Source organism: Talpa occidentalis, unplaced genomic scaffold, assembly GCF_014898055.3.
Source record: "Talpa occidentalis isolate TD23 unplaced genomic scaffold, MPIMG_talOcc4v2.1 talOcc4.9, whole genome shotgun sequence".
Taxonomy (NCBI): domain Eukaryota; kingdom Metazoa; phylum Chordata; class Mammalia; order Eulipotyphla; family Talpidae; genus Talpa; species Talpa occidentalis.
The window spans coordinates 44,795,344-44,814,953 of record NW_023605305.1 but is presented as its reverse complement, the minus strand read 5'-3'; the positions used below and the strand labels follow the sequence as shown (position 1 = coordinate 44,814,953).

Sequence of the window (19,610 nt, the reverse complement as noted above, 5' to 3'; positions counted from 1 at the left end):
TAATAGATGCTCAGGAAATATTTTTTACCTGAATTACTTTAGTGACTAGCCGAAAGAATGGCTTTGTAATTAGTCTTGATCAGAATTTAAGTTCTGTAACCTGCGAGCTGAGTAACTTGGATCCAATTACTTTTCATCTCTGTGCCTTAATTTTCTGACTTTGATAACATTGACCTAATAAGGATTAATGATATGTGTTTGATACAGCATTTAGCACACAGTAGGTACTCAGGAAATATTTCTAGACCTAGTACCCATAATTTGTATTCAGTGCAAAATAATTCCTTAAAGTTGGAGAGAACTGCCACTCTAAAATAACTTCCCCTTTTTCCCAAATGGGGAAAACACTGAAGTCTATGTTGTTAAATTTTAAAATAAGTACAAATTAAAGCAAATGGATTCATGATTTTTTTTTTTCAGTAGAAAAGTTGGGGAAGCCATCATCTTTCATGATATATAAGTAATATTTTGAACTGGGCATGTAGCTTCATATTTTTCTTTTGAAACTTCATTTGCAAGTTTATGTTCAGTCATAAAATGTCCCCTACATTGGTTTGAAAATGACAGCCATTTGTTTTTATTATTTCAACTGGAAGGATTTTAATGAAGAGAATAGCAGACTGCCGTGCACTGTATCTCCAGTGTCCACAGCTACAAGCCTCTTTTGCATGCTCAGCATGACTCCTAGATATTATAGCAGATAGCAGATGTAATTTACTGGGAGCATTCCTGAACTCTTCTCCTTTCTGCTCCTCCTCTAAGCCCTCTCATAGGAGAATTTATTCCTTCTCAATGAAGAACTTTCAATAAAGGGTAAGAGCAATAATGAATGTTAAGGGGACTTTAGCATAAATAGTTTAATCGAAGTACACTAGACTTGATATCAGTGTCGGCAGAAATAAAATGGGAAAAGAGGGTGGTGACTAGTGGTTGTCCACGTGGTCTTAGAATCTCCATCAGCATTCTTAGCTCCCTCCCTATCTCTGTGAAGGGAAAGAAAATAAACTCAATGCAAAAGAACACTGACTGTCTAGAGCTAAAAAGGGCTTTCTGATTAGTGATATAGCAAGGGTTTACTTAGACAACTTACTGAAAGAAAACTCCCAAGGGTGTTGTTGTTTTCTTCTGTGTTAACAAGAAGGGGAAATTCTGGCCTGTAAGGACTGCTTGTAAGACTGTTCTAAAAACTGAATGCCCTGAATGAGGTTTAACTAAATTGAAATGAAACTAATTTATTTTTCATTTTCTGATCCTTTGCATGGAGTTGGAGTGTGGTTAGTATTACCTTTTTTTTGGGGGGCGGGGGCGGATGGTAAGATGCAGCTTCTTTTTTGCTACTAAATTCTGCCCATGATTATAATTTTATAGCACAAATGAGATCAGAGGCTGATTTTTTTTTTTTTTTTTTGGTAAAGCTATCTTTAGCTTTAGTTTAGATTTGAAATACATCAATGCATACAATTTTAGGCTTACCCAAAGAGTTAATGTTTCATTTTACACAGTGCTTAATAATGAGGATGGGTCGACTTTGGTCCAGGCATCTGCTCAGATGCCTCTTTCCTTTCTCTGTTCACATGCTTATAGTTGTTGGTTTAATATCCAGGCATCACAGTGGTTCAGTGTACATGAGTAGAAATCAAAGGTAAAGCTTTAGACATGAATCTTTATGATGGCTTTGCTCTTAGTAGAATATCCATGTTAGTTAATCAGTTTTAGAAAATTTTGGCTGAATTTTCTTTTCCTCTTAATCTTCTTTCATTGATGCTTAAGAAACTGGTTTTATTTTTCTAGTTTTTCCTAAATAGGCAGCATTACTTATAAAGTTAACCGCGATTTCCTGATAATGTAATTGAAATACACTAATTTTAAAACTGATTAGTAGTGTTTTCTTAATTTTGCTGACAGTTTTTAAGGCATGGGATGTTTAATGCAGCTAATAAATATAAGCAGATTACTGTCTGAAGTCTACAGCTAACTGTGCATTGTAAGTAGTGTATAAAACATTGAGGGCTGTTGGGATGTAAACAATGCTGAGTCTTATTCCTGGAAGTCACTGTTCAGCTTTGGAAGGTTTAGTAGTAAGGATGCATTAATTGACTTTTTACATGACAGAGTAATTGGATACTTACATCTCAAAAAAAAATCTTGACAGAGGCTTGGTAGACAATGGTATTTAGTTTATTGAAACAAGATTAGAATGAAATTATTTGAATGTTCTTACTAAAAGGATAGGAAAAAGAGGAGGAGGTTGTATATTAGAAGTGGTCCAGGTTTTTAATAATAGAATCATTTATCATTTAAGTAGAAGCATTCTGTTTCTGTTTTTATTAAGAAACGATCTGTTACTTAGCATTAGGAGAGTTTTCATCTGTGTACTGTGACTACATTCCAATTCCTCTGTGAAAGCTTGGAAAAAGGGCTTTATAAAAATCTTTAGACAAACTGCTGATTGATATGAAGAATCACTTAATATTTTCTGTTTGTTGAAAGTAACATTAATACTCTTTCTGATTTTTGTTGTCATGCAATCTGAGAAACTTCTGTAGAGCTTTATCTGGTAGTTTATAAAATTTGAAGGACAAGTGTGTTAGCTACATCTATGCCTGTGAGTGTCCTTAGGCATTTTCTTGCTATTAGTGTCTCCATATTTCATTGTTTATTCATTTTGTGCTTAGCTTATTTAATTAACTTTGCTAAGTATTTCAAATTTTTATTAACTTTTTAATGAAGGTGGTTCTAAATTTGTATCATAGTAGTAAAATCTTTTGTCTTAGGTTTCAAAATTGCATTTAAAGCTTGAACTTTTGGGAAAAAAAATTGAAACTGATTGCAGATAGGTTGTAGAATTAGAAAAATAAAGTTGATGTACTTTTATTTAGTCATTGCACAGACAGATGGACTAAAGCTTTATTTGCATAAAAGAAGTCATGATTGTTTTACATTCCAGAAACAGTCATTTATACAAAGTCTCATAACTGACTGGAGTGTACTCTTAAAATTGCATTTCACATTCTAAGATCTTAAAATTATATTTTATGTTCACATCTTAAGAATACATTGAAATTTTACTCTAGTTAAAATCTGCTCATGAAATAGTCTATCCTGGCCAAAGACCACAAAAGAGATCTTGGTTGTGTGGTTTCCTCCTTCTTCCCCCTCACTAACAGAGGTTTTCCTATCTTGGCAGCTGTTTCCTACAAGGCCGTCATCAGTCCCTGATTTCTTCCTTCCCTTTATGCCCACAAACAAGGACTCTTTCAAATGGGGATGACCGAAGACAGACTGGTCTTGGATCGCTTTAAGAACCTGGAAATGTGTTCAAGAGTTGTGCTTGTGGGCAAGCAGCCTGTAGGCATTAGTACATTGGAATGAAAGTATCCATTACAACCAAAACTTGGTCAGAATGCTTTGCTTGAATCAGGAGCATTCCAAGGGCTGACTTAATTTTTTCTGGTTGTAATTAATGCACCTTGTTCATACATTAAAATTATTCTAATTGCTTGATCAGACCACTTGAACGGTCTATAGGATATAATAATTCGTTGATTAGCCTTTTTAGGTGATAGGCCATGAAATTATCTGACTTCTCTTTATACCTATGTAAAAAGGCTTGCAGTTTTAAGGCAGGTACTTTGAATAGCAGCTGTAAACTGCAGGTTTACCTTTTTTTTTTTCCTTAGAGTTTCAAGTGAAAAATGAGCACTGTGAACTAGTCAGTTTTGCAGAGATGCATGCCATGTGTCACCATCGGATTGATTTTTGATATATTGTCCTTACATTTTTGACGTTGAGAAGAGAAAGTTTACGCTTTCCTTTGCTTTTGTTTTACTTCTTTGCATAGAGAAGCATCTGAGGTGTTCTGATAACTGGATAATACCAGTTCTGACCCCCTTATCATGATACGTAAATGTCTGCAGAAATTATACCTAAATGCTGTTGGTGACTTCAGAGTGAAAAGATCAGGCTGAATATGCGTCGGGGAGGAGTATAAAACAAACTTATTACCAAAATATCTTGCTAGTTTGATCTGTGATTTTGTGGACCTTTATATTTAAACACTAGATAATAGCTTCAGATTTTTTACATTCTTTTTGGTGTGTTTGTTGATAAAAGCAAGATAGTGACTTTATAGCTTGTTAAGTGTTCTAAACCATTTAAAAGCTGACCGTTTTTCCACTTAAGTTACATTAGAGTGAACTGATAATAGAATGTAGTGAACTGCTAATAGAATCCCATGTGATACATGAAGCATGTCGCAAGCGCTGAGCAACTCAGATAATGTGGTATAGAGAACTGAATGAATGTTATCTGGGAAAAATGTTTTCTATATTTCCTTTATGTTTTAGTGACAGCATCTAAATTATTTAAATTTAAATTATGTATTGAATGAAATAAAAATCTAAATTATGTAGCCTCATTTTATTTGAGTTATAGACACAACATTGGAAAGGGCAGGGATATTCTTACTGCCCCACTTTAAAAAACTCTTCCTATCCATCAGGGTAAGGGTACCTTAAAAAATTTTGGTTAAGTGTATTACTTAGAAAAAAATGATAGTAGATTAATATGAAGAAACTGTTAAGATATCCCTTCAAGGAAAAAGTTTGTAATTTCTTTAAGAGCCTAGACTAAGAGACTGGGTATATTTGGGAACTGTGTCCATTTTATATGATTAAGGTTAGTGTGTATTCTGAAATTCCTCCAACTATCCTCAAAGAAAGTAGACCACTTCCAGTGAACCAGTAAGTAGTCTCTGGTCTAATGCAATCATAGTAACTGAGAAATACTGATTATAAGTTACATTCCTAAGATTTTTTCTCCTTTCCAGTTGAAGGACTGGATCCTTAAGGCCCATCGGATTAGACTTGACTGCAGGTTTATATTTAAATTGTCACTAGAAACTGCATGTGTATTCACAAATTTTGTTAAAGGTATTATGTTCTAATGCCACTACTTCGATAAAAAGACTAATATGTGGCATAAAGAGATAATTATTCTAGAATGACTTTCTGTACTTTCCGAGGAGAAAGGTATTATTAGGAATTGATTTAACTATTGTCAGTTCATTTGTCCTGGTTATTCATGTTTTGGGGCTTTCTTTTCAGAATGTAAAGTGCGGATACCCAGTGTGTAGGAGCATCTTTCATACTGGATATAGAATAAAAACATATAACACTTTTTATACCTGGAAGAGGGAGGGAGAATCGGAGGAAAAGAGTGTTTTGTTGTTATTTATGTATTTTTTATGACGTAGCAGGATCATAGAGAAAATGATGGATTTCTTTGTTTTTCAGATATGAGGATCAATGATGCAGACTGCTGGGTTCGATGAAGCTGGCCTTTTATAACTAGATTCATTAAGGAATACAAAGAAAATATTTAAAGGGATCAATAATGGTGTCTTCTGGTTGCAGAATGCGAAGTCTGTGGTTTATCATTATAATCAGCTTCTTATCGAATACAGAAGGTAAGATACAGTTTAAATTTTATTTTTTTAATTCAGAACTTAAGCTCTGCAGACTTAGAAGTGACTTGAATGACTATTATTTCAAAAGATTTTTTTCAGTGTTGCATTCTTTTTTTTCTTAGAGGTTGAATTATTGTCACTGCATAGTTGCATAGTGTAGAAAATGCTAGAAGCTGGATTTATATTTTATATAAATTTATAAAATATTATAATTGCAAATAATCCAGAGAGAACTAAATGAATGGTTTGTTTTGATAGAAAATTACTTTCATTGACTATATTTATTCCAGTGAATTTGACAATATTTTGTGGCAACTCTTTTGCTTTAGTTTTGTCATTTTCTCAAATACAGTCATAGTTCTAAAATTCCTAAATAAAATTTTTCCTTCTTCTGGAAGATGCTGACTTTTTGGTAGTTCTTCCTTCTTAATGCTACTTACTTTTGAAGACTGATCTGACTTTCAAAAAAGTAGATAACTTTTGAGGTTTAATGAAATAATTGGAATCATCATTTCTTAATAAACATGGATTTCTTAGTATCCAGTACTTTTTTAATCTTAAATAATATGTGAGAATAACATCCAGGTGCCTTTTAAAGAGGAGGTCAGAAGTTAATGTGGAGCTCAGATGCATTAATTTTATGACTAATTAATTTAAAATTACCACTAGCTGACATTGGTAGTTATTGTATTTCGTGTGGAAGTATATCAATCTTGTAAAGTTTGTGAAGAAAACAAAGTCTTTGAGAAAAACATGTAAAATATAAGGTAATATTTTTGCCCCAATTAATATTGTTGAAAAAAATGAGAATTTTGAGGTTGACTTTCTATGTACTTTCAGTTGATTTCATTTATACCTATTAGTAAAATGATAAGTAGAGAATCAGAGGCATACTGTCAATTGATAGAAACTTATTATTCTAATATCTTTGTAATAAGTTTCAACATGTTAATATTTTAATTTAGCCAATAGATTTTTTTAAAAAGATTTATTTATTTATTATTTATGCAAGCACTGGGTACCGTCAGAAGCGCGGGAGGGTGAGAGAATTCACCAGAGCCAGAGCTGGGAGCAGAGCAGGCAGAAGGACCGAAGTACACTGCTGAGGGGAGCAGTGGGCGGCAGGAGAAGTCTGCGCGCCATGTGGGACCCTCCTCCGGTGGCCGGGGTGCAACCGGGAATGGAACCAGCGCTGCAGAGGCTGCGGGCAGCTTCGCAACCCAGCGCTCAACTGCTGCACTACCGGGGAGGCCCTAGCCAATAGATTTTTAATTGAATTGCTATTTAAAATTGTGTTTTATTAATTTCTCCATGTTCTTCTAGTCCCCTACACATTTAATACTGATATAACTTAATATTATAAGCAACAAATTTAGAGATGTTAAAATAAGAATATATGTATTTAGAAAGTAAACAATGATTACTTGAACCTAAGTCATACTTGAAAGGTGCAAATAACTTACACTATTATTTTCAGAAGGCATTACTCTTTGCATTAGAATTGAAAGGTGTATCAAACCTAATAATAAAATGAATGAATAATACTGTAATGATAAACAGTGAACAGAAACTGAGTTACAGATTGCTAGGAAATCTTGTGTATAGTTTATAATTTTGCATTTTAGGTTTTTTTGAGGGAAAACTAACTGAATTCCTGCTGTTATGATTGAATGTTTTTATACATTTAAAAAAGATTCCAGTTGTGGGCCAATAGCTCATTAGTCCACATAATGGAAAAATTTCCAATCAAAGTAGAGACTACTTTGCTAGTACAGTAGCTTAACTCAGCAGAGGACTAGCAAACAGAGACTTTTTCATGAGATACTGCTGTTTTATTTCTAGTGTCACCTATTAGGTCAGGATTCATATCTGCTATTAAGAGAAATTTCATTTTTGGCGCATCAGGCCAGGGGGTGTTGCTTTTGAAGCACTTCACTCCTATGGGTAAAAAGAACCTGGGATGAGCCCATACTGCTAGCTTTGAGAGTATATGCAGGTCATGTACACTCTTCGAACACTGATCCCACCACATACGGTTTTGCTTTCGAAAAGTTGATCATGACATGATAGTCCTTTATTACCGGAAAGCAGATAATGCTCTGTGAACACTCATAGAGAAAACAATCATAAGTTTGGTATGAGAGCACAGGAAAGAATAAATAAATTTAACCATTCAGCCAGTAAGTTTCTTTGGGGCCTTACATGATTTTTATCTTTTCTTATTTTACAGGGATGAGCACTTTTTTGTATAAGTTCTTGGGTCCTTACAGATAAACTCATAAGATTTCCTAGATGATTTCCTCCCTCTTTCCTCATTGAGTAACTAAATTGAGCAGGGCACCTATGATTAAAAGCTGCACAAGGCACAGTTCTGCCCTTGAGGAGCTCATGGTCTTTTGCGGAATACCTGCTGGGTATAAAGTATCTGCTGGGGCCAAGCAGGCAAAGTAATTTGAGTACTGCCGCCTTTTGAATTCTGCAGCAGACAGGAAAGTACTTGGTCTGAGTGATTATCATTCAACATTTAGCCTGGTTTTCCTAGTCTTCTAACTCTTCAATAGAAACCAGACATTATTTTTAAGTAATAGCAACTAATTAAGATTTAAAACAAAACGAGCCTGTGTATTATATTCAGCTATGGACCATGCTTTCTTTTCTCCTGTTTACAAGTAGTGTTTTGCCTTAGTATTTAAAGGCTCACCATAAGTTGGGATTTGTTTTACATCTGTTCATATGAAAGCTAAATTTCCACATTTGCAAGGGCTTATATTTTCTATGCACAGAACCTTAATAAATATGTAATGGTTTGTGTGCATATTAAAGAGCAAATCACCAAGTACTTTTTTAAGTTTTACCATAGTAAAGCTGATTATACAAAGGTACAATTGTTAGAATTGGCTTATTTTTCTCCCTTTCTTTGCTTGTAAGTTTTCCTTAGAACTGATTTTATTCCTGGAGAACTAGCTTCAAATCCTACCAAAATCAGTTTGTTGAGAAACTGGTGTGCTTTGATTCTTTCAGCCAATTTTTATAAGCATAGTAACCCACTGTGGAATCATGTAACAGGAAGTAGGAAAGTAAATTGAATTTTTGTGTCCTAGAGAATTAAATTATGCTATATAATGGAGCTCTGGCAACTAAAGTTAGGCATATAAAGGCTTGCTAAAGTGACAAGTTGCAAATAATAGCAGTTCTTCAGCAAATTTGGTAATATGAATTTCAGATTGAATTCTTTATGCAATGAGTATGTAATTAGATTGCATTAATCAAAATCTTAGTTGATTAACTCAGATTACATTGTTGCTTATCCTTATTTTAAAGAAAAATATTATGCCATGTATAAATGCCAAATATGCCAGATAGCAACTACATATTTGTTTATATACATCAAGAAAATTTAAGAACATACCTGTAGAAATAGTATCTTACCAGCTTTCAATGTACTTTTAAATTCTCTAAGCACATTTTATAATGTGCTTGAGTTCATGATATCTTACTGAAAAATGGTGGTTGACTGCAGGGTATTTTCACTAGTTGAGTGAAAATAGAGTGAAAACAGTTGATCTAAGGGTAAAATGTGAATTAGAAAGAAACATTTCAGTATAAAAATCATTCCTCCAGGATGGTCATTTGGTGGAAGAACAGATGTTTTGTTGATTCTTTAAAATTTAAGAAAGATTAAAATAATTCCAACCTATTTTCATTTATTCTTTTCCCCTTATTTTTTATACACACATATAATGAAATGTGTAAAACTTAATATATACTTACACCTATTATCAATTTCACAAGGATAGTGATTTTTTGTTTGTTCCAAAAGTATATCCTAGGAAGATATCTTACTTACAGTAGGTATTTATTCTGTAGTAATCATGTGAAATAGCATAAATCTTTGTAGAGGGTTAGTCATAGATTTAAAAGTGAGAGAGGGGATAAAAAGTCATAATAACAGGTAATTAATACCATTATGATGCTGTTCACAGAGACATGGGGATGAAGGTTGTCTGAGTAGTTAGGTATTTGACAGGAAGGCTTCCAACTGGAACTGATGGTGACTGAGCTGAATCTTAGGATGAGCTGAATAAGCTAGGTAAAGACAGTAGTGAGCATGATGGCATGATGGTGGAGAACAAAGATCAGTGGAGGACAACATGGACGTGGAAAAATTATTGCACTGTTCTTAAATTTTAGGAGCAACAGAATCACCTGGAAGGTTGGGGTGGGGCCCGGATATTGCATGGCCTGACAAATTCCTGGGATGGCACTGATATTGCACATCACACTTGGGAACCACTGTAATGAGTACAGTGCCTGGGGGTGGTTGAGGTGGATTATAGGCTGTGAATGCCTGGGTGTGGCTATAATATAGGTTTTTAAGAATTTTTTTTAGAAAAAAAATATGTTTTTTTATTTTTTATTTATTTTTTTTTTTTGTGATTCTTACCTAGTAACCAGTTTTTTACTGGGAATTACAATGTATACCTCTTCATGTGACTATTCCTCTCCTAGGCTTCTTGGGCATAATTAGGCTTAGGATTTTTAAAAAAAAAAAAAAATTCTTACAACATACTGAAAAAGAAATAAGAGTTTGATTCCAAATTGGAAAAACAGAACACATTTTCTCTTAAGGATAAATATTACATCTTTAGAGCTCCTAAACCCTTGCTTCAGTTTGTCTCTTTTCATTGTGATAACCTTGTTCTTTTTCTTGTTGAAAATAACTACATAGCCATTGCTATGATAATGCTGAATTAACTTACTGTAGAGACTTAAATTTTCCAGTCTAGCAAAAGTAGGTACTGTGTTCATTTCAGTATAGTTGATTTGAAAGCTGGGAGGTAAATTTTCAGCAAAGGTACATGGGGATTTGGCCGTATGACTGCTATTAAACTTAATGGGAGTCACAACTCCCATTAAATTAATAGGAATTGTACAGCATATCTGTGTTCGCTGCATAGCAAATGCAATCTTATTTTTTTAATTTATAAATTATGTAAATTAACAGTGGTTTCAAACAATTAATTAAAAAAATTATTTTTAGTGCAGATCAATGTGATTTTACTCCTTGAGAAAGTAGGTAGCTAGATTGCTCTTAGAACACTTTAAATATTCTTTATTGCATTATCTGGGTATAATATAATTTGATTGTAACATCTTCTCTAGGAAGTGATGTAATTTAGTTTTAAAATATAAATATTAATGCCATTTACAAATGTGTGACGTGGCTTCTTATCTTGCAAAACCAAATCCTTATTATGTACCAGGATTCAAGAACAAGGTATATTTTTTCTTTATATGACTCAGAAATGAAAAAAATAAAACTAAGCTTAATCGGATTCATTGTTTTTTTTTTTTTTTTAAGATTTATTTATTTATGCATACGGGCTGGGCTGTAGGCCAGAGATATTGGGGGGAGCGAGAGGATTCACCAGAGACAGAGTGGGGAGCAGAACAGGGAGATTGAGTGAAATACACTGCTTAGGGAGCTGTGGGCAGGACAGAAGTCTGCTGCACCTTGTGGCCGGGGATCAAACTCCATGCTGCAGTGGCAGCAGATAGCTTCATAGTGCTGCATCTTGACCTCTTGTGCCATCAGGGAGGCTCCACATTGGTATCTTTTAAAAAGTTAATTTGTGGTATATTTTGGTCTTTGTATATCTATATCAGCATTAGAATATACCTTATTTGCTGTATGAGTTTAAGTTACTGGTTTTCACCCTATCCATCCTCTTGTTTCATTTCCAGTTTTAAAAAAGGTTTGTTTTTGGTTGCTTATCCACAATTTCTGTTGATTTACCAGTAGATCTTTTGCTGTTGGAAAAATTTTACAAATCAGAATATTATGCAGAACAGCCATCCAAGAGACCTCAATAACATTGTTTTGCTTGGCTATTTAGCTTCTGCCATCCTCCATGTTCTGACAGAAAAGACCACTCAAGTATTTAATAAATAAATGTGTTAATGTGAAATAATTTGCAAAAGTAAAGAGGTTATATACTTGTCCATATTGATTTTACATCCTTATTAGACATTTATCACAGTTATTGCTATATTTTGAAAAGAATCAATAGTGTACTAAAGGTAGCCTAATTAAAAGCACAGGAAACATTTAAAGCACCTTAATTTTGCAATACTGTAATTGTGTTAATTACTCCATACTGAGTCATTTCAGTTTTGATTAATCTCTTGCTTCATTTTTTGAATTCACACACCTTCTTTTATGTACTATTTACTTAGGTTGTGGTATTAGAGAATAAGATAATACAAATGATTGAGCACATTTGGGTATTAATGTAGGGCTGGTATGTGTGAAAGAACCAATTTATCTGCCAGGTTATTAAAGGAGTGTCTTACTGAAACATATGCTTGGTACCCTATGGTACTCTTTATTTTCTTTTCACCTCCTGCATGACAGAGAATGACATATGACAGCCGTGCAGTCTACATGCATTAGACATCAATGTGGATTAGTGAATATCTCATGACATCTTTCAACCCTATTCTTGAACTCCTTTTGTCAACTTGACAGAAGTGATTCCAGGAGAATACCTAGCCCCTGCCATGGGATCTCTTGGCTAAAATGTAAGACTGAGAAGGGAATTCCATATCAGAGCTTCAGGAAGCAAAAAAACAACATTTATTCTTCCTTATCAGCATGGGACTCTGCTGAGTTTGACTTTTATGTCTGCCATCCTTGCTTTTTTTCCTTAAAAGTTAATTTTTTTCTTCTTATTTTGAATGTAATATATTCTTACAAGAAAAGGTGAACAATGGGGGAATTAAGATAATTGTTTAAAATTGTTTGATAAACCTGTAATACATTTACTTTTTTTTCTAAACACACATTGTTGATACTATGTATAAACAAAATTAGGATCTTCATCTTCGTATACTTTTATATCCTGCTTATTCACTTTAAATTATTGTAACTTGTATTACCATGTCATTATATATTTAGATAGTGGATTTTAACACCTTCACTGTAATTGATCAAGTACAAATCAAAAGTGATTTAATCCAGGCCTCCCCTGGTGGCGCAGTGGTTGGGCTCTGGGCTGCTCGCAGCCCGCAGCCTTTGCAGCGCTTGTTAGATCCCCAGCCACTGGCGAGGGTCCCACATGGCACAACAGAACCTCTCCTGCCTCACCCAGACCTCTCTTGCCTCGCCCACTGCTCCCGTCAGCAGTGTGTTTTGTCAGTCTGTGTGTTCTGTTCCCTGCTCTGGCTCTGGTGAATTCTCTCACCCTCCCATGCTTCTGACTGTACCCAGTGCTTGTGTAAATAAATAAATAAATCTTTAAAAAAAAAATCTTAAAAAAAAAGTGCTTTAATCCACTCCCTTTACTTGTTGGCCATTTGAACTTAATCTCTTTCAAGCAGAAATAAAATAAATATGTTTTCTTTCCTATCTGGTTATTTCCTGAGACTAGAATTCTGGAATACTGATTACTATATCAGACATATAGACATCTTCTAAGCTGATTTTTCTAAATCCGATTATACAAATGTCCAATTTGATGATCAGTGTGTAAAAATATCAGTTTACACACCTTAACACCACTGATTTAAAATTTTAAGAATTGTTGTCACTTGGATATGTGAAAATAGGTATTTTGATTGTAAATTAAATTTGTAATTTGGGAACTATTGTGAGAAACACTTTTCATGGATTTACTTATCAGTTTTTAATTTTAATTCAGTATTTTTGCCAATTTTGCTGTTGTTACACATTCCTATTTGTTTCTAAAGATTTGTTTATTTATGCATACAAGAGCTGGGGTACAGGCCAGAGGTATGGGGGGTGAGAGGATTCACCAGAGACATAGTGGGGAACAGAACAGGCAGACTGACTGAAATACACTGCTGGGGGAGCAGTGGGCTAGTTAGGAGAGGTCTGCTGTGCCATGTTGGTAGCTCCCTGGCCGGGGATCGAACTTGTGCTGCAGAGGCTGCAGATAGCTTCATGTACTGCATCTTAACCCCTTGCGCCACCAGGGAGGCCCCATTTTTATTTTTTAAACTGATATTTTGTTATTTTTACCAATAAACATATATTCTGGTTTACCTTTTAAGTCCATATTGCTTAATTTTATGAAAATTCAAACAGAATAGAGCATTTTCTAATGAGATATAACAATGATCAGTATTTTGCTTATTATTCTTTAGCCATTTTTCTTAATTTTGATGTGGAAGTATTTCCTTTTGTAAGCTCGTCCATTATTTTGATACTTAAAAGTTAATATTTTGAGAATAATTAAATACTTAATCACTTGAATTTTACTGTGGCTCTAAAATGTTTATATTTAAATTTCTAATCCAGTTGGAATTAACTTTTTTATAGGGTGAAAGCTGTGGTCTCAGTTAATTTAAAATGAAGTTAGCTATTATTAAATCATTTATTATGAATCAGATATTAAGTAAATAGATGAAGTTGGACCATGCCCAAATTACAGGTGGATAATAGACAATCATTAAAAAAGAAAAAGAATGAGCACATTTTTTTTTTAAAAGATTTGTTTATTTATTTATTTATACAAGCACTGGGTACAGTCAGAAGCACGGGAGGGTGAGAGAATTCACCAGAGCCAGAGCAGGGAGCAGAGCAGGCAGAAGGACCGAAGTACACTCCTGAGGGGAGCAGAGGGCGGCAGGAGAGGTCTGCGCACCATGTGGGACCCTTGCAGGTGGCCGGGGAGCAGCCCGGGAACGAATTGGTGCTTCAGAGGCTGCGGGCAGCTTCGCAACCCAGCGCTCAACCACTGTGCCACCGGGGAGGCCCCAGAATGAGCACATTTATATCACAGATTGAACTTTGGGTGAAAATATCCCTGTTGTTCAGATTCCAATAATACATCAATGCTCTTCTCTACGAAAGTGATATCTGTTGCATCTGTTTAATTAGTTTTAATGGGTAAGTTTTTGTTGTTAGGAACAAGCAAAAATGACACTAGTGATTAAAATGCACTAGAGTTCTAGGCACTTAAAAGTTCTGCATTTTTAGGGATTCTGAAGTGCCAAGAAATATAAGCCATTTCCTGGAGTGGAAAAGAAAAATAGGGATGCAAGGGCCCCTCTGGTGGCGCAGGGGTTAAAGACACAGCACTATCAAGCTTCACCAGCCAGTGCAGCATGAGTTCGATCCCTGGCTGGCCAGGGAGCTAACTTATGTGGCACAGCAGACCTCTCCTGTCTTGCCTGCTGCTCACCTTAGCAGTGTATTTCAGTAGATCTGCATGTTGTGCTCCCCACTCTGTCTTTGGTGAATCCTCTCACCACCCCTACGTCTGGCCTATACCCCAGTTCTTGTATGCGTAAATAAATAAATCTTAAAAAAAAGAAAAAGAGAGATGCAGATGAAGCAGACTTTTGTTTTGCATAGGGTTTAATCTAAAAAGGAGATGACATAAAATTATTGTTCATATTGTTCTTTATTTATAGAGCTCTATATTCTTCTCAGTATTTAATTGGTGTGTGTGTGAGTATATTAATCATTGTTCTCTTTCATTCACCTTTCTGTTTCCTCTTCTTTTTTATATGTAATATTTAATCTAACCCAGGTGATAGATGTGCCTATTGTTAAATTTAGGTTTCGATTAGAAGCAATATAGTATATTAGTAAGAGGCAAGGACTTCATAGCTTAGTTAAATGTAATAGGAAGGATGCAGGGTACTTGGGAGTGTTGCTGCTGGCAGTGGGTTGGGGCCCTGATTTTAAAAGACCTACTTTTATATATGGCAGAACTCTGTGAGGTGGTCGCTGGTGATTCAAAAATTATTAAGTGAAGGACAGAGTGATGTAGGTAGGTTCAGATATTTCATTGTTTAAAAGTGCTCTTTATATTTTTCCTTTTTGGTTGTTTTTAGTAGATATGTTGTATACCTGAATTTGTTTCCAGGCAGAAAGAATGGAAAATAGGGAATTTAGTGCAATTATAGGCCCTCTCATCTAGGAAAAAACCCTGTGCATTATGATCCAGGGGGAGGAAGGTTTAGGAAGAATGTGTACAAGAGAATAGAAATATCAGGAAAGTCATACTAGATGTGTTTGATTTTCTTATTTATCTAAAACAGTGCTCCTCAAAATTTAAAGCACATATAAATCACATGGAGTATCTTGGTGAAATGTAGATTCTGTTTCAGTCATCTGGCTGGGCCTCAGGGTCTGCATTTCTAATAAGCTCCCAAGTGTTGGCTGGTGTCTGAGAGGACATCTGTATGAAAGAGTTTGGTGATCAAAATATTTAGTCTAAAAAATCAGATTTTGTGTGACAGTGATTTCTACCATTGCAAATTGAAGTTTCTTTCTAACTTTAACAAGGTTGAAATATAGAAATAACACCACTTTCAGTTATATGACTCATTTATTTTATAAAAGCACCAAGCAATCCTGAAACTTTATTGAATATTCTTATATATTGTTACACTTCTAGTCTTGTTTTGTATGCGTTCTATTGACCTTTTATCTGATGAATCTTTTGAAAAATCCCAGAGTAACAGTGCAGTCTAACTCTTTCTCCCTAGGAGTATTTCCTACTGTGCCCTGTTGATCTGTCCTTTCTTTCTGGATAACATGGAAACATTTATAGCATCTTACTACAGATGCTTTTATGACTTAAAGTAACATGATAGAAACATGTAGTGCAAAGTGTTAAGTTGATTTTAACCCTTTTCGAAAAAGTTTATATTTACTAGTTTTCCAAAATCAACATTTTGAAAAACTAGGAACTATTGCCATTTTTGCTTGAGTAAAAGATGGTATTATTTGAATGTAAACTGTTTATCACAAGTAGTTTAAAAATGTTTTATCTGCTGCTTAAGGTCATCTAGTAATTTTTTTCTCTGTAGTATTAGACATGCTGAACTTTTGTATTTTTTCTATTTAATTTTAGTGAGAATCTCCTTTTGCTTTCCTGACAGATAAAGATAGGTTATTTATGAATGATTTATTTCAGTTTTATAATGCAAATTTCAAATTTATATTTATTTGTAAACCTCATTAGACTCTTCAGCTTTTTAATGCCTAACAATAAGTAAATGAACAGCAAATTTTAAATGAGAATTTTATATAGGTGATTTAGAGATCAAGATATTTTTATTTTTTGGTAGAATTTAAGAAGTTTAGATTTTAAAACAGTTTGGAGATCAGGAATGTAGAAGATTAAATCTTACAGTGAACCAGTTAAAGCCTTCAAAGATCGAAGCCAGGCTTGGCTTAAGTCAACCTGTTTTTCTTTCTGTAGATCTTTTATATTTAGTTTCAGACTACTGTATTTTTCTACGTCATGACCTTATCACTTGAGAATATTTAAGAAATATTTTAAATGGCGATCAAAAAAATTTTTTTCCAGTTTTTTAAAATTATACCATTTAAGATCAAAACTATTAAGACTGATTTTTATCTTGAAATATGTAAAACTTATATAGGAGGATCAGTATTGCTAACTGTTAACATCAAATAATCTCAGGAAATACAGGCTTTTTTTTAAAAATTAAATTACAATTTCTCTTTGAAGGTACTAACAAATGCTGAGTATGATTAACTTCCTAACACTGAAAAATTGAAATATTACAACAGTAATTTTATCTTTTACTGTATCAGTTCACACTGATTAGCAGTCATCATTAAACTTGTTAAAGGCATGCCTTTGGAACCCCCCTCCCCTCTTTAAGTATGGGTTTTGGACATTATCTTTTCCCTTTTGTTACACTACAACAGGAAGCTCTTTAATCCTTTACTTTGTTTTAGAGTTTAGGCAAATAGAGACTATCCCTGTTCGCTTTCTAAAAGCCCCTACTTTTGTTCCTTTTAATGGCACTCACTGTAGAGTTGGTGATGCTGCTTTATTTACCAGAAAGCTTGTCTTGCAGAGCTGTCATTCCATTCTTTCAACAGTGTTGTTAATTGACTGATAGCAAAGATTGAGTGGAAAACCTTTAGTGACAAAGGACTGGATATAGGTGTGACTCCAAAGGCTAGTGAATCTTTGCTTCTTGATCCCATTTCTGTTTGTACTTGAAATACTAAATACAGACTAGAAGAACAAAGTACATTTAAAAGCATTCAGAAATGTTAAGCAACAATAAAACTCCGTAACCATTTAAATGACAGCAGCTGACTATTTGAATTAACTTTGTGTTTGGCTTAATTTGGGGCCCTAATTATTCCTAACTTACGTGAGTAGATTTCAATTATAGTATCCTGCAGGGATTTGTAGCTAAGGCAACTAAAAGAATCATTTTACATAAAGTACTTTTGTTCAACTGATTAGGCAAGTTAAAACGTAATGATGTAAAATTGAAACCCTTCTGACAAGGTCCAAACAAATGTTTCTAGTAATGTAGTTAAAAAGAAGATAGAACTAAGTTTAATTTTAAATAATATTTTGGTCTTCTGGGAATATTAACTTTAGTGTAATAGTGATAACTATGTACTTGTGTCTTGAAATTGCATGTTTTAATAAAGTAGTAAAACATAAAAGGGCAAATTTATCACTGTGGAAACCTCTCGAAATAGTCTTTGTTTGCTTTATAATCCTTACTACACAGTTTAAAGCTTCAAATATATAGGATACAGATAAATAGCTTGAATGACCAGCACCTCTTTACTTGGAATACATTTCAGGCGACACAAATCAGAAACTCATTTACAGATTTCAAATGCTGTGTACTAAGAAGTACTCCAGATATGGTTGATACTGTCAGTAGACAACTCAATATTTAACTGCCCTGCCTAAACACTCTTTCTCACTACTGTGGCACTCACAGCATATATAAAAACCTTTACTAGATGAAAACTATTTTAGTAACTATTAGAAGTAGATACTACTTTAGTTTCTGTCTAGTCTATGTACTAGAACAGAGTATATTAAAGGAAAACAGTATTTGTCAACATCAGTAGACCATTTTGAGGTTGAACCATGACATTTCACTAGAGTCTTATCGTTGTTTAATGGTAGTCTAGCCTAGTGCACAAAGTAATAATTCTTTAGTTTTGTTCTCTGTATTTTCTCAGTATCCCTTTTTGGTCTTCCACCCCTTAGGTCCTCTCCATCCTTTCTCTCTTTTCCTCCATTCTCTACCCGTTTCATCAGTCATTTTCCCTCTCTTAGATTTTGAGCATCTGAGTTTGTTTTTACATGCTGATATATGCATTATTTCAATTAATCTTGTCAATTCTATGACCAGTTTTTTACCCAGTAAAACAAAAAATTAAATTGCATGGCATAAAATTCAAGAGCCTCAAATTTGACTTCAAAGTGGGATTTTCTTTCCTCCCCTAACTCCAGTTAAGCTATATTACTTTTCAAACATATTTTTAAGAGCCTCTTTTCTCATATAAATAGGAATCCTGAATTTGTATAGCAACACAGTGCAATAGAATAAGTCGCTAGCCATAAGTGGTTATAGAGCACTTGAAATACGGCAAATGTGACTGGAAAGGTGCATTTTAATTTTACTGAATGTAATTTAAATGGCCACAAGTGACTAGGGGATAATATATTGGACAAAATGATTTAAGGTACTTTGTTCACATAGACTACTTTTTGGTCAGCCTATAAGCTCCTTTATAAGTTCCTTGAGTCGAAGGACAGTGTTATAGTAATATCTGTGTTTTTCATAGTGCTTTGACGCTCAACTGAGAAGTGCATTCAAGGAGTGTTAGCACCAAAACAATATTTTAAATACATGCTTTATTCATGGTTAAGCTAATTTCACTACTGATCACCTGAAAACAATCTGGTGAATTTGTGAATATCAAAATACAACAGATGTGGCTGTTTAAATAATATGTATCCTGCAGGAATAAAGTCTTTAGGGTTAAGAGCTGAGTATACAAGATTTAATGGTAACATACTCTGATTACTGATTGCAACCTCAGTTATTATAGGATTTTTGTTTTTTAAATTATCTAGATGTTAGTAACAACACTATAAAAGAAGGTCAGCTAATGTTGACTTTTCTGAAAATGGAGCTTCTTTCTTGCAATCCAGTGATGAACCCAGCTGATAATGCCATTTGCTTTCTATGGTTTGAGAAAATGCTTTAGAAGATAATAAGTATCAGCTTAAATGGGGCTTGCCTGGTGGCGCAGGCTGTTGAGAGCAGCGCTGTGAAGCTGTCTACAGCCTCTCTAATGCTGGTT

General features: G+C 34.2%; 1 protein-coding gene across 17 annotated transcripts in view; it reads left to right on the top strand.

The window, feature by feature from the left end:
* Nucleotides 1-19,610, top strand: part of ADGRL2 (adhesion G protein-coupled receptor L2) — a 594,604-nt gene that overhangs the window by 441,723 nt on the left and 133,271 nt on the right. For all 17 annotated transcript variants that reach the window (XM_054691650.1, XM_054691649.1, XM_037501143.2 and 14 more), the window contains one exon: nt 5,295-5,467. In XM_054691650.1, coding sequence (XP_054547625.1) covers nt 5,395-5,467 — 73 coding nt within the window. In that variant the 5' untranslated portion in view covers nt 5,295-5,394. The remainder of the gene's footprint in view (nt 1-5,294; nt 5,468-19,610) is intronic.